A 16060-nucleotide genomic window follows, 5' to 3' on the forward strand; every position below is an offset into this window, starting at 1 on the left:
ACATTTGAACTGTTTATACCAATTTGCAAAAACACTAACCTGGGCATTTGTCTCTATAAACAGTGACCATTTCTTAGTAGATTGTTTTCGGGTGTTTTCCCTTGCAGAAAGAAAAACAATCACTGATCTGTATTCCACTTTATCCATTGTAACACTTCATTCATTGCTGCAAAAAAAAAAAAAAAAAAAAAGAATTTTCAGATCGAAACCAAAATTTGTGTGATAGAAAGAAAAAATTCTTTCTATCACAACTACTTCTGAGTGAATACAAATCTTTTTTTGAATCCCCCTTGTATTATCACCTGCAGTGAACAGTCAGAGAGAAAACTAGATATCTAACTGCTAAAAACAGTCAGAAAACCATATATCTTAAACACAATGAAAAGCTTTAGAAAAGTTAGAGGCAACTACTTAAGTTTCACCAAATATTTCCAACAAATTTATCCAAAGATGAGTAACATAAGCTAATATAACACCAATGAACTAATGCTGACAGAATCCACATTGACAATCACTGATCACATGGAAGGTTTCAGGATAGTTTAATAGCTGGCAGTTAGATTTATTCATTACTTCAGAAATGATTAGAGGTGAGTGCAATGGAGCAATAACTGAAAGGGAGCATTGTCACCCTTTTTATGAACTGGCTGAATATGAGAAAATTTCCAAGCAGAAGGAAAAACATTAGTGGATAAGAAAGTATTAAAAGGTGCCACAGAATGGGAGAAGCTCAGGAGCATAAGTTTTTGAGAACAAGTGGAAAAACACTATCAAAATCTGGAGCTTTCTTGGCATCAAGAAAGTCCAGAATTCAAGGATTATCCTCTGTTAGAAGACTATGGTGGACACTGAGGTGGAGTGCACTGGTATGAGAGGAGATTGTTTATCAAATCAATACTATAGTTCCAAAAAATATATATAACACTAATAAGTTAATCTTGTTTTCATCTGAGAATACAACAGAATCATCAAATTTTAGAGATGGAGTACTGATTAGCAGAAGTTGGGACCAATAGCTTTGCAAGAGACCAGAATACTCAGCTACCATGTGGACAAGGAGCAAATTTTCTGCTCTTAGCCTACTCAGAATCTAGTTTGGAATGATTAATAACCATTTCACAACTGTTATGAGGTTTAGTGCAGGTAAAAAATGAGCTGGAGATTTGGATACAAGCCAATTGTGACATGTTACATTCTTATCTCGAACAGCCTTATCACAGTTGTTGAGAAACCGTGGTTCATTTAAGCGACTAGATTTTATAGTGGAATGTGGATTTAATCTGGCGAGTACGAGCTTGGCACACCCAGGGTCGGTCAGTCGGTCTCTCTCTCTCATTACAATCAAATATTGCAATAAAGATTCTCACTCTCTATATATAGATAGTAGTGTTTGATGCAACTGATAATGACTCATTTTATAATTTTATTATTATAATTAATTAAAATGATTAATTACTACTATAATATGGCTATAATTTCTACTGTTAAATTATTAATTAAATAAATTCATAATTTTATAGATATAATTATTACTATTATTGAATTCAGTCCCCCAAAATACAAATGGTATATCTTTTATTTTTCATATTCTTTACACTAAGCCCATTTTATTCCCAGATCTGAGCAGGCAAAATAATAACCCTAATGTTAAAACACATTTTGTCACAAATTTTTAGTCCAGCAGAGGTATATGTTTGGGGGGGGGGAGAAGAAGGAAACATATACCTGTCTTTCACTAGTCCAATGGATTAGTTTGACTATAAAGACACAGCAGCTGCCATATTTTTGAGAAATGTAAATGCAAAGGAGTATGCTAAATATGTGCTATCTTTCCTCACTTATCTTAGCGAATATCTCAATTCACCATTTCCCTTGAATTTTGAGACGTTATATTATTAATGAAATACAAATCATGGGAATGAAATAACTTCCATAAACTACTATTCCTTTCAATGACAGGTGTGCCCATAAACAACCATGCACTTCTCATCAAAAGGGACTGTGTTCAATTTCAGATGGTAGCAATGGAATTACAATTGGAAAAAACAGCAGACAGCCAAGTTTGGTTTTGTCACTCAGATCTGATGATAAAAATCTTTTACCATTAGCAAAAGTAATGGTTCCCTGGAACTACACTCTGTAACACCGAATCAATGAACTATAGTTGTAGCTGGCTCAATCATGGCATTACTATGTGCCATGGGCATCCGCAGAGAGGGGCAAATGGGGCACCTGTTCTGCTATTTTAAATAAGTATGGCAGGAAAGGAAGCTGGTGTTCAAGCGCAGATAAAAAATATATATCCAAAAGCCACTTACGTACATTGTGCTTCTCACAGATTAAACCTAGTTGTGAATGACCTAAACATTGTACCAGAAGTTCACCAGACAATAGGAATTATAAAATCTATAGTAAAATTTTTTAGAGAAAGTCCAAAACGAGGGGCCATTGTGCCAACAATTCCTTTACTTTCAGAAACTAGATGGGCTTCGAAATATCAAAGTATATCAGTGTTTTCAAAGAATTTAACTCATTTTCAATAAATTAGAAGAAATTTCTATGACAGGATCAACACATCAAGAAGTGCATCACTTAGTAACATCATGTAGCACTTCAATGTTTGTTATTTGTTTAAATATAATATCAAAATATTCTACTATTCTCGAACCAATAACCCAAACATTACAAGCCATAGATGTAGATTTACAAGCCGCTCACCAACATATTGAGGACTTATTTAAAACATTTGCATTTCATAGGAAAAATCTGAAGAAAAATTTGAAGAGATTTATAGACTGTCACTAGATATTGGCTGAAAAATTAACAATGAAAATAGATGCAATTATCCTGGAATCACACCTGAAGACTATTATTGGCAATCAATATTTATCCCATACTTAGATTCTTTAATTTCATCCTTAAAATCAAGATTTTCCTCGGATAACGAAATAGCATTTTCAGTATTTCAGTTTCATCCCAAGAATATTCTAAAAATAGATAAAATAAAGTTCCAAAACAATGTCAAAAGAGTAAGCGAAAAATACAATTTACAATATTTAGAAATAGAGGCAACGACATGGTATAAAATATGGACAAATTTTCCTTCGACTGATATTCCTCAAACTTTACCAGAAGTTTTGGAACATTGCAGCTATTTCCCTTTTATTAATTCGGCAATAACTATTGGTATGACATTACCTGTTACGACCTGTACCATTGAAAAAAGTTTCGGCACCTTGAAACGTGTGAAAACATGGTTAAGGTCCACTATCTCAGAAACTCGCTTATCATGTTTATGTATGATTAGTGTGCACAGGAAGCAGTAAAGAAGAAATTTATTGAAAATGTCATCAATAGGTTTGCAAGCGATAGACGGAGAATTCAATTCTTATACCATACGTGATTATTGAAATTATTATTATTATCTATATATATATATTAACTTTTGTTTCCTTTATATTGTCAATTTATATACATTATGTATGTGTTTTTCTATTGATGCAATACTGTATTCTATAATCTACTTGAGAAAAAAAAAATTAATTAATTAAATAAAAATTTATTAATGTAATTATTTGTCTCCAAGCTTTGCCGGCGCCTCCGTAGCCAGGTGGGAAGGAGCAGCAGTGCATAGCACACGCTTCTTGATTAGACCGGGGTTCGAGCCCGTCACCACCAAATACGGAGGATGCGGAAAGGTCAAAGAATGACCACCGCATATCCCGGAGCAATATGGCCTTAGTTGCTAATGCTCCTAAAAACCAAATAACAAACAAACAAAAAACAAAACCAAGCTTTGCCCCCCCCCCCGGAAATCTTTCTGTGGACGCCCCTGCTATGTGCACTGGGCAAATCTCATCATGTTTATGTGCACCCATCTGTAGTGCTCACCACATATAAGACCATGTACTTGAAATAACTGTGCTTGAAGGCTGCAATAAGAACATGGTCAAGGAAAAAATATAAATTACTCCATGACAATATTCCTGCTTGTCATGGAACAATTTCTAAATACCTTTTCAAACTGTTTAACTAATTTTCAATATTCTCCTTATAAACTTAATCTTGCGATGGGCATTTTTTTTTTTTTTTTTGATCTAGAAATCCATGAAACGGGAGGCAACTTTTCGGCTAAGCATAAGTCATGGTAGCTACGACCTCAGTTAATGTTCAAAAAAGCTTTTCTGCAATTACATAACATACAGATAAAAAAAATTGTAACTAGCCAAAGCTTGAAAATTACTGTGTAATTATCTATAAATTACAATTTGTATATTTCTTTTGATAAAAAAAAAAAACAAAAAAAACGTCAGTCGTGGAACTTTCTGGTTCTGCCTTGTATATAACGTTAAAATACATATACTGTAATGTGTGTGTGCATACACACAATTAAAAATACATTTACACACATAAAAACTTGTGCGTGCATGTGAACTATACAGATGCTGTAGCTTTCGTATCGCTACCCGATTCACATTACTGCGATTCCTTAAATAAGACGCCCAAATATATTTGCTCGGATTAAAACTTCATACTAATATATATATAATCAAAATTCCCACTATGAATACGAAATAAAACTAAATACCGCACTATTCTAACTAATAATTCGCAAAGACAATTATGTCTATGTCTTCGAAGAGACTAAGCCTTTTAGCGACAATGGAGCCTACTCATAATGAAATCCATACGTGTCTCTCGTAGGGATTTTAGCCTGATTAATTGATAGGTAAAAGTAACACTTACGATATTCATCATCGTCTCGATCCCGCTTTAACATGATCTGGCCTGTTGGACTCATGTAACTTGGCTTCAACAAAGAGCCTCCTAAGGTTAACTTGGAAGGCACAAGTGCTGAATTAAGACGACCTAGTGGCGTTGTATTTGCTCCAGTAGCCATAATACTACAACTGAGCAGAGGAACTACTTTTCCTGCCGACTTGTTGACCCGAAATTCAAAATTGATACGCAATCACCAGATAAGAGAAAGAAATTTAGTAATAAAACCTGTTCTTGGGGTATATATTGCTGTTTAAAATTTATTTAATAAACTAAGTATACAGTTATCCATATTTTAATGGCCCTGTTGTTAATTATAAAATAAAAGAAATGTCAATTATCATTATATATGTTAGCATTTATTACAAAATGGCGGTTTTGATTGACAGCTCAATAGCCATTTTGTTCTCAAAACATACTTTGTAACACGTTTATATTATTTTACCAAATTTTTCTATGGTCATTTTGCCTTGTTGAATAACTCGAATCGCTCTGATTGTTTTATTTGGCAAATCACTTTAACATAATATTTCCGCGTAAGCATATAGCCCCGCCCACTGCGTTACTTCTTCCTTTGATGATGTTCCAGTGAAACTGAAAAGGAAGAGAACTATTACCTGGACTGCTCCTGGGAATATCAAATAAGTGTTGAAGTACCACGCGTGCCATTAACTGAACAGATGTAATCAAAGACTGTGTAATGTAAGCTAAAATACGTAATAACTGCTCATACGTTAAAAGTATAATACAAAATATTCTTGTGACGTTAAAGTGATATCACACATTAACGGTAAAAATCTATATACAATATATACCAGTTGCGCAACCAGAGGGGGGTGCAAAGAACACACCTAAACAAAATAAATCTTTTTTTTTTTCACATATGTTGTTAAAGAGTCTTCCCAGCTTTTAAATGAGTGAATTGTTTTATTACCTGTTCAAAATAAAGGCTTGCCATATTAAACAAATAATTAAAACTGTAGGGAATGATCTTTCACCAAGTATGTCATGTATTTGTATTAAGCGCCAGAACAATCAAGGCTATGAAACGACAATATATTATGTCTGTAAACCGCTTGTATTCTGTAATCGGTTTGCCTGTTTGCTGGACGAAATGCTTGAATTTTGAGGAAGAAAAACGATGCAAGTCACTCCCAAATAAATCAGCTACGTTGTGCAAAAAAAAAAAAAAAAAGGCATAAAAATTCCTCTCGTCATTGACGGGATTCAAACCCAGGCATTTTCCACCCAGAATGGTGATTGTATTCATTGTGCTACCGCGAGAATTCTTTCAACAGAAAACACAAAGTAGCAAGAGAACTGTTGTTCGGGGGTCGAGCAGTTCCCCCGAACAGGGCACCAAAATTTAGGGGGTACAAAATTCCTCTAAAATTCACTGATTTGTTGTAAATTTCAAGTCGGAGAGGGCACACCAAAAAATCTCGCACTGGGTGCTGATTGACCTGGGGCCGCTTCTGCTTGATGAGCATAGTCAAATCACAGACAGTATTAGGAAAGTGCAACAGGTCACTAGGCAACAATTTAGGTCATTGGAGTCCTAGGCACAAAGTCAGTAAATGGGCATCTTTACAGGCATCTTCCTAAGTGGAGGACTGTTTCCTGGAAGTCACTTTTTTATGGTCCCACAACCCGTGTCTCATTACCCCGTTTATATATTTATCCCTGAGTACAGCTGCATCACGCATTCTGCAATCAAAATTGTCTTCTTTATGCGTTGGAAATATAGGAACTCCTGAATTACGAAGATCGGTACATGAAAACAATGGGCATAAAATATTTTATGATGGTGCATCCTTTGATATTTCTGGAAAATCTATACTGATGTGCAAAGGACTACAATACTTATTTAATGATAATTTTTATTAATATAGACTAAAAAGGAGTTTAGGACTGAAAGCCTCAGACTAGGAGAAATTTACTAGACGAACAAGTTAAAGCAAATCATCATTTTGATTCATAGTAAATCACCGAAGCAAGTGAAATGGCATCGATTTTGTTACTGCTCACTTTCTGAATGCCTTCACAACGAGTTACCGCGATTTTGCACAACGTCGAATAAGCATTGCTTCGCCACTAGACATGACTAATGTTACCTATTCTCGGCGGATATCCAGTACTCAGACCGAGGTTTGTAAATGTGTATGGGATAATAAACACTTATCCACATCTCTGTTCTTATTAGTCTAGAATCTGCAAGTAAAAGACCTACTGGGTGGCAGAGATCACAGTATATAAGGTAAAAGTTAATTAAAGACATAACCACTACCAAGGGTAAAAGGAAAGGCCAACTGACTGCAGTTAACTGCTAACAAATTGAATAGGTACAGAATTTTGCATCTAGATGCAAAACAAGTGTGACTACAGAGGTCTCTAAATTCCCTAAATAATTTCCCCTGTGCACCTGTGGGAAAATCTGATTGAGGTGTTTAAAATCGTAAATGGATTGAGTGATCAACTTCTTGGGACAACACACATGAGGGGGCATAAATTCAAGTTGAGGAAGAAAGGTTGCAGGATGGATACGCGGAAGTTTGGTTCAGTCAGTGGGTGGTTGATTGTTGGTAGAGGCTTCCATCTGCTGCTGTTGTAGAAGTGGATGGTTTGAATAAGTTCAAGGGTGAACTGAATAAGTCCTCAGAGGGTATGAATGAGTGAACTGTGTTTTCTTTTTTTCGACAAGTAAGTCTGAGAGCAGAATAGTCTGATGATGGGGTATCGGTAAGATGCCTGAAACGTCACTTTAAATGTATAGTGGTTTGGGATACAAGCTTAATAAACTATATATTTTAATTTCACGTTGTATATGAGTGGTATTAATAATAGTAATTAATTTTCATGGCAAAGGGCAGTTACTCCTCAAATTCACACTCACTCAAGTAGTTAACTCATAAATCCCTTGAATAGGCAACGTTTCCCCAGTATGGAACATTTTGTTACCCATTCTCGGTAACGAAGGATAGAGCCTTCCCCCAGGCAGCACTGTTTGTAAACGTGTTTGGGAGAATAAACACTGTTATCCATATATATGTCCCTATTAGACATCGAAAAGCGAAAAGTTGGAGGAAAGTGAAAGTATGAGAGAAGAAGAAATCTCATCAAAAAAGGAAAGGAGACAATTACTCCTCAAACTCGCTCAAGTCAAGGGAAAGTCTTATCTGACCAATTTGATTGAATTCTATGATGTGGTCACAAGGGAATTGGATGCAAAAAATAATTTTTATATTATATACTTGGATTTTAGGAAAGCTTTTGATACTGTTGCATAGGGAAGACTAATGTATTAGTTGGAGCAATATGGCTATAAGGGCAATTTGCTGTTATGGATAAAAGGATAAATAGACACTGCTCTTCGTGGACTAATGTTATTAGTCCACGGACAAAACAACAATGGGTCCGTGTTGGGCTCATTGTTATTTTCTACATGTATCAGTGATGAAGATATATCAGGCTTAATGTTCAACTTTACAGACGATACGAAGGTTAGTAGGGTTGTTAGCGTGCCATTCTTACTGTTAATGACAGTAAGAATGGCACGCTACTACAACAGGTTCTGGAAAAGTTGAGCAGATGGGATAAGAAGTGGCAACTGAAGTTTAACATTGACAAATGCAAAATGCTGCATATGGGTAGCAATAACCCCAGAATAACGTGTCAACTGTGTGGTACAACACTGACAGTGGTACAAAATGAAAAAGACCTGGGGGTAATTGTGCATACGGATGTGAAGTTTTCTGAGTAGTGCAGACGGGTAGCAAGAGTAACTCATGGGGTCTTGTCAATGATATATACAAATTTTGCTAGCGGGGATAAGAAGGTGATTATCCTCTTATATAAGGCAATTGTCAGGCCACACCTTGAGTACTGTATGCAGGTCTGGTGGCCTCATTTTAGGAAAGATGTAAAGTTTGCTGGAACGAGTACAGAGAAGAGAAACGTGTCAACGAGATTGGTGAGTGGAATAATGGGTTGCTGTTACCAAGAACCGCTTAAGTTCTGCAAATTGCAGTATCTGGAGATTAGACACCTGTGAGATGATCTGATTGAGGAGTATAAGGCCTTGAATGGTTTGCACAAGCTTGATGCTGATGGAATTCTTCCTCTTGCTCAGATTACGCACCTGAGGGGACATAAATTCAAATTGTGAAAAGACCGTTGTAGAACAGATGTACGGAAATTTGTTTTTAGCCAGCGGGTGGTTGATTGCTGGAACAAACTTCCATCTGTCGCTATGGACAGCTTTAATAGATTTAATCCTGAACTGGACAAACTTTTGGAGTGAATCGATGGGTGAAACGGGATGTTTTTTTTTTTTTTTTTTTGGCTAATGCTAATGCTAAGTAATTCACTCATAAATCCCTCGAATAGGCAACGCTTTCCCAGTAGGGAAGGCTGTTATTACCCATTCTCGGTAACGGGAAATACCATCACGCTTCCCGAAACGGCACCTTTTCAAAGCTTGTTGGCCTTTCATCGGTGGGCGGTAGATACCCTAATGATACAATGAGTGACAACGCACTTATGAAGTAGAACTCCACAATATGAGAGCTGCCAGACGATGCACGATAAAGACTAAAACGGGATTTAGAGCTGAAAGCCTCAGGTTATGGGAAATTTACTAATTTTTTACTATTCGTGCAAAGCATTAGTACTAACTTGATCGTCTAGTAAATTTCCTGTAGTCTGAAGCGTTCAGCCCTAAATCTATTTTTAGTCTTTACTATCGCACACCGTCTGGCATCTCTCATATTGTGGAGTTGTACTTCTTAACTGGGTTGTCACTCGTTGTATGACTACAATACGGCCCCAGGTGGCAAGCGATTTTGTGATTAAGTGTCTTTGCCAGTGAATTGCTCTCTCTTGAATAAGTAAAATCGTCTTCTTTATTTACAGCGTTACACTAACAATAAATTAAATTAGCTTCAGTAAAGAAATCACTTTACTTGAACAGAAGGAAAAGTAACCTTTCTTTTTTCCCCTTTTATTTGCATATTACTACTAACCCACTACCGCTTGGTCACAAAGGTGGCACTGCTCCTGCCTCCACGTGGCGGGGCCAGTAACCTGGAGGGGAAAAGGTCTCCCTTCCAGGGCGAAATGGAGCAAGAACTCCATAAAATCCAGAAAAACATTGGGAACACAGAAGAAACCCTGACGAGGCAAGAACAAGAGGAGTCCGGTTCTGTCGCAGAAAAACGTCAAAAGACTGACATAGGCAGAATCCGAACCCCAACTTTTTTGATTATTTTGCACATTTTTTGAACATTTTGCACTAGGAAAGGGGAGAGTTTTCCAGTTGGAAAACTCTCCCCTTTCCTAGTGCAAAAATGCCTAGAGAGCATAATAGGCAATCCCAAGACAATTCGTCGATTAAGGTCTCGAGACCTACTGGTTGAAGTTGTCACTGCCAGACAATCTGAACAACTAAAAAAAATTACAATCCTTTGGTGGAATTTCGGTCAGCGTTTCACCGCACGTTTCCTTGAACACGTCAAGAGGTGTCATCACTGAGTGGGACCTCATTAATTTGTCAGATGAAGTACTCAAACAAGAATTACGAGAAGAAGGAGTCATCTATGTAAGGCGAATTCTCACGAAGAAGGATAATATATTAGTTCCTACCCGGAATATATTCCTTACTTTTGATAATCCTAAACCACCAACATTGCTCAAAGCCGGTTACCTTAACTGCCGGGTTAAACCATACATACCAAATCCATTACGCTGCTATAAGTGCCAGAAATTTGGGCACTCACAGATGGTCTGCAGAGGAGCAGCTGCCTGTGCCAGATGTGGATCCACTGTACATACTACTAGTGACTGTATTACCACAACACCAAATTGCGTTAATTGTAAAGAAGCCCATCTGGCGTATTGGAAGGAGTGTCCCCTTTGGAAACGCGAAAAAAAGATACAGCGATACAAAACTGAACATAATGTAACCTACCAAGAAGCTAAAAAATCCTTTCCAGTTCCAAATACTAACAAGCCAACTTATGCCAAAATAACTAAAAATCACATATGAATTGCTACCCAAACAGAGGTAACCATACCACCAACAAAGTCATTAGCTGAATGGGCAAGGTCAATATTGTCCCCAGTACCAACACCACAAACAAAAAGCAAACAAAGCAAAGCAATAAATACGCCGATCACAATACAACCAGATCCCACTCAACAGCAGAATACTACAGTATCTACCACTCCCGACTCAAGCCAAACAGATTACATGGATTCAGAAGATAATTTAAACCAAGATGGACAGGTTTTAGAACTGTTTACTGAAGAGGAGATGGATACAGCGAAACCTTATTTCCCAAAGAAGGGAAAAGGTAAACTTGAGCGATCTAAACCTTCTGTACCTCGAAAACAAATCGAGGGCTCTACTAAACCAAAATAATGCTTACTTTCTTACAGTGGAACTGTAGAGGCTATCGTAGTAATTTGGCTGACATCCGAAATCTCCTTTCGCAATATGATCATATTGCCTTTTGTCTATAAGAAACCAATCTAACACCAAATTGCTTCCCTTCAGAAATACATAATACATCGGCAAGATCGTGTTGCACACAATCTGAACAATCTTGCATATGGAGAAGTAGCGCTGATCATCAACTCCAATATACCCTCAAAAGCAATCCCACTAAAGACAAATCTTGAAGCAGTTGCTGCACGAATCAATGTTAACTTTGATTTAACCATAGTCTCGTTATACTTACCACCTGACCAAAACATAAGCTATGGTGAATTAGAAGAACTAGTGATCCAGCTTCCCAAACCCTACAGTATCCTAGGAGACCTGAACAGTCACCATCCACTATGGGGAAACCATAATCTGGACAAGCGTGGAAAAACTATCGAAAAATTACTTGATCAACACAATCTGATAACTCTCAATAATGGAACGCACACTTATACATATCTTCCTACAGGATCTACCTCAGCTATTGATGTCTATGCTCAGCAACCATATACGCTCTGTTTGGATGGACTATTCACAGCAACTCACTAGGCAGTGATCATTACCCTGTGATATGCCGCATTGATACAAGCGTTCCCCATATTTTTTACCGAATTCCGAAATGGATATTCTCCAAAGTTGAATGGAAAATGTACAAGCAGCTAGCTACACTAGAAGAAAACAGGTCCAACAAACACCCATAAACTTGGCAGTAGAACATATATCTAACAAAATACTGAAAGCAGCGGACAAAGCAATTCCGAAACGATCCACTAAAATATCGGCCCGCTCTAAAGTGTGGTGGAATAATGAATGTAGTGCTGCAAAAACAGAGAAGAACAGAGCATGGAACATTTTCAGAGAGTTCCCAACAACTGAAAACCTCATCTGCTTTAAAAGGGCAAAAGCAAAACGAGTTAGACAGACCAGCAAAAGGGAAGCGTTTCGCTCCCACAATTACAAAAACCCAAACAATTTTGGCCAAAATACAGCGTATGTACGCAAAACATCCAAGTGTCAACTATCCCAAGCTCAATGTAAATGGCTCTGATATTACAAAACCAGAGGAGATTGCAAACGCTCTAGGTAGATCTTTCTTGGAAATATCAGCTGTGACATCATACTCGCCACAATTCCAGACACACAAAGCACAAGCTGAAAAACACTCAATTAATTTTGAATCAACATCCAGTGTTGCATACAATCTCCCTTTCACAATGTCAGAATTACATCATGCTCTAGCCTCCACTAAACTCAGTGCAACAGGGCCAGATGGAATACATTACATCATGATAGCAGAACTTACTGAACCCGCACTCAAGACACTATTACTGCTCTACAAGAGAATATTCAAAGAAAACACTTTCCCTGACAAATGGCGGCATGCTTATGTTTTGGAATTTCCAAAACCTGGAAAAGATTCTACAAATCTACAGCATTATCGACCTATTGCACTCACCAGCTGTATATGCAAGGTAATGGAAAAAATGATCAACGCCCGGCTATCCTGGTTTCTAGCTCGAAATAACCTTATGAATTCAATGCAGTGTGGCTTTCGTGAAGGTAGATCCACTCTTGACCTTTTGATTAAGACAGAAATAAACATCCGTGACGCCTTCACACGCAAAGAACATCTTGCGATGGTCCTGTTTGACATTGAAAAAGAGTTTGACACTACTTGTAGATATGGTATAATGCGAAATCTATACGATCTGGAATTACGCTGACACCTACCACAGTTTACAAGAAACTTCCTTCAACACCGCTCATTTCAAGTTCGATTTCACAACCACTTATCTTCAAAGTTCATACAGGAAGAAGGAGTGCCATAAGGATCAGTGCTAAGTGCTACCCTCTTTAATATAAAAATGAATTCAATAACACAGGACCTGCCACAAACAATATCCACTACCCTGTATACCGATGACTTTAGTATCGCTTGCCATTCGCCTAATATGCGAATGGTAGAGAGACAGACAGCTGAAATGTGCAATCAACAAAATAGCAAAATGGACCCAAAACAATGGTTTTCGCCTCTCAACCCAAAAGACTCAACCCAAAAGACACTTTTGCAGGAAGCGTAACCTACATCCACACCCAGAACTTCGACTAGAAAATCAAATCATACCAGTTGTCCCTAGGGTCTGCTTTCTTGGTGTGATACTTGACCAAAAACTCACTTTCCTGGAACATATAAAAACACTCAGGATTACCTGTCTTAAAAAACTAAATATCTTAAGAGTTCTATCAGGCACAACATGAGGAGCTGACAGATACACACTATTACAGTTGTACCATGCGCTAATACGTTCACATCTAAACTATGGTTCTGTAGTTTATAGCTGTGCTAGACAAAGCGCTTTACGTTGGCTTGATCCTGTGCACCACAGTTCTCTTCGTCTTGCACTGGGGGCGTACCGTACATCACCTGTCCACAGCCTATATGGTGAAGCACATGAAACCTCCCTGCAGCTACGCAGATAAATGCTTTTATTACACTATGCAGTAAAACTCAAAGGGCATCCAAACCATCCCACTTGGAACGGACTTTTCTCTCATAAATGGGTAAACCTATACCGAGCCTATCCATCAATAAATCCACCAACCGGGATACGTCTTTGCTCATTGCAGGCCGATTGGCAAATTGACTTTAATAAAATACAGCCCACTGCCTCTCATACAGTCCCACCTTGGACATACTATATACAACCGTCCGACTTTTCATTGACAGCCTGGGGAAAACACACCTTATCCCAACAAAATATACTGCAAATGTACGCCGCACTGAGAACCCAGTGCGGCCAGTACACACCAATTTACACCGACGGGTCTAAAACTGACAATCATGTTGGTGCAGCAGCAGTATTTCCCAACACAACTATATTCAAGAAACTCCCTACGGAATGTAGCAGCTATACTGCAGAACTTTGTGCTATCCACATAGCCTTAAATTATGCACTCTCAAAAACCATATTGCACAGTGTTATATATACAGACTACATGTTATATATATAGACTATCCAAACTATACAACAAAATCCAAAGAATGATAACTCCCTACTTAGATCTGAAATACTCTGACTAAGTTAAACCAGAAGAAACAACAAGTTCTGTTATGTTGGATCCCTGGTAATGCTGGAATTTCTGGAAATGAACAGGCCGATCCTATACCCCAAGCCTTTACTACACCTGCATCTGACTACAAGTACATTATAAAGAAACAATGTATTGAACAATGGCAACACATCTGGCAGAGTCAGGCCAATAACAAATTACTCGGCATTAAAAAAGATCTCAAACCATGGAAATCTAGTATTCGTGACATAAAGAAGTTGTATTAGCCCGATTACGGATAGGTCACATACACCTGACACATCTCTATCTACTTACAGCCGCTGATCCACCACGTTGCATAAACTGCAACGCCCAACTTACAGTCCATCATATACTCATTGACTGCCCGATTTATAACAGTGAGCGTTAAACTCTATTTGACTCTTTTTCAGCAACGAATACTCAACGAATACGCCACATGTAGACAAAATCTTCACTTTCCTTAAAGAGATAGAACTGTATAACACACTGTAAACTTTAACTGCAATTGAAAAAAAAAAAAAAAAAAAAAAGCACTAAACTTTACCAAAGTTAGGCGCATTATGGCCATGTTGCTCTTGCGCCGTAAAGCCCACACTCAAACAAATAAACATTACCACGATACCTACCTGTCCGCCGATGAGAGGCCAACAAGCTTCGAAATGGTGCCGTATGGGAAAGCCTGGTTGTATCCGTTGTTACCAAGAATAGGTAACTGTCTTCCCTACTGGGGAAGCGTTGCCTATTTCAGTGATTTATGAGTGAATTACTTGAGTGAGTGTGAGTTTGAAGAGTAAGCACTCTTTTTCTTTTTCGACATTTCTTCTTCTTCTTCTTCCTCTCCTACTATCACTTTAGTCCACCTTTTTGCTTTTCTAGGGACAGAGATGTGAGATAAGAGGGACAGAGATGTGAGATAAGAGTGTTTATTATCCCATACACATTTACAAACGGTGCTGTCTGAGTGCTGGTATCCGCCGAGAACAAGCAACATTGGTCTTCGCTCCTGACAAAGCGTTACTTATTCAAGGTTGTGCAATATCACGGCAACTCGGTGTGAAGACATTCACAATATGAGATACAACAAAAACGATGCCATTTCACCTACTTCGGTGACTTACTATGAACTAAAATGATTCTCTGCACTAACTTGTTCGTATAATTATTATATGAATAATAGATACTTTTATGGGCAAACACTGAACAACAATGCCGAAAATATTTATCTAATATAAACAAACTAATCGAAATGTTTATTATTTCTATTAAGGTTTCCTGCTTTAATTTCAGCAAAAGTTTTTACAATTTTCTTGATACGCGCCTGTTGATTTTCTGTAGATAAAATGGCAAGTTTCGACAGTCTTTCGTAATTCTATTATTATTACTAGCCATAGAGTGCAAGAAAGAATGACGCTTATGCTGCACCAGCTAAAAAAAAAATTTCGAGTTATCGTGAGAGAGAGAGAGAGAGAGAGAGAGAGAGAGAGAGAGAGAGAGAGAGAGAGAGAGAGAGAGAGAGAGAGAGAGAAGTAGAAGGGAATCGCCAAGAAAGAGAAGAATGATAATATCCAGCTCAGGACCCTGGGTGTGCCAAATCCATACTCGCCAGATATGAGTCCCTGAGTTTGCATTTTACTTCTCAAATAATTTTTAACTTTAAATCTGGAGAATTACTGTTCTGATGTTGCCACAGTTATTGGAAAAGTTCAA

At 37.7% G+C, this 16060-nt stretch overlaps 1 protein-coding gene across 1 annotated transcript in view; it reads right to left on the reverse strand.

Annotated features, from left to right (window-relative positions):
* Nucleotides 1-4922, reverse strand: part of LOC150089691 (splicing factor 1-like) — a 187888-nt gene extending 182966 nt beyond the window's left edge. The window contains exon 1 of the mRNA XM_090389602.1: nt 4747-4922. Coding sequence (XP_090245728.1) covers nt 4747-4900 — 154 coding nt within the window. The 5' untranslated portion in view covers nt 4901-4922. The remainder of the gene's footprint in view (nt 1-4746) is intronic.
* Nucleotides 4923-16060: the final 11138 nt, after the last annotated feature.

Source organism: Mastigoproctus giganteus, chromosome 2, assembly GCF_048544385.1.
Source record: "Mastigoproctus giganteus isolate SK-2022 chromosome 2, ASM4854438v1, whole genome shotgun sequence".
Lineage (NCBI taxonomy): Eukaryota > Metazoa > Arthropoda > Arachnida > Uropygi > Thelyphonidae > Mastigoproctus > Mastigoproctus giganteus.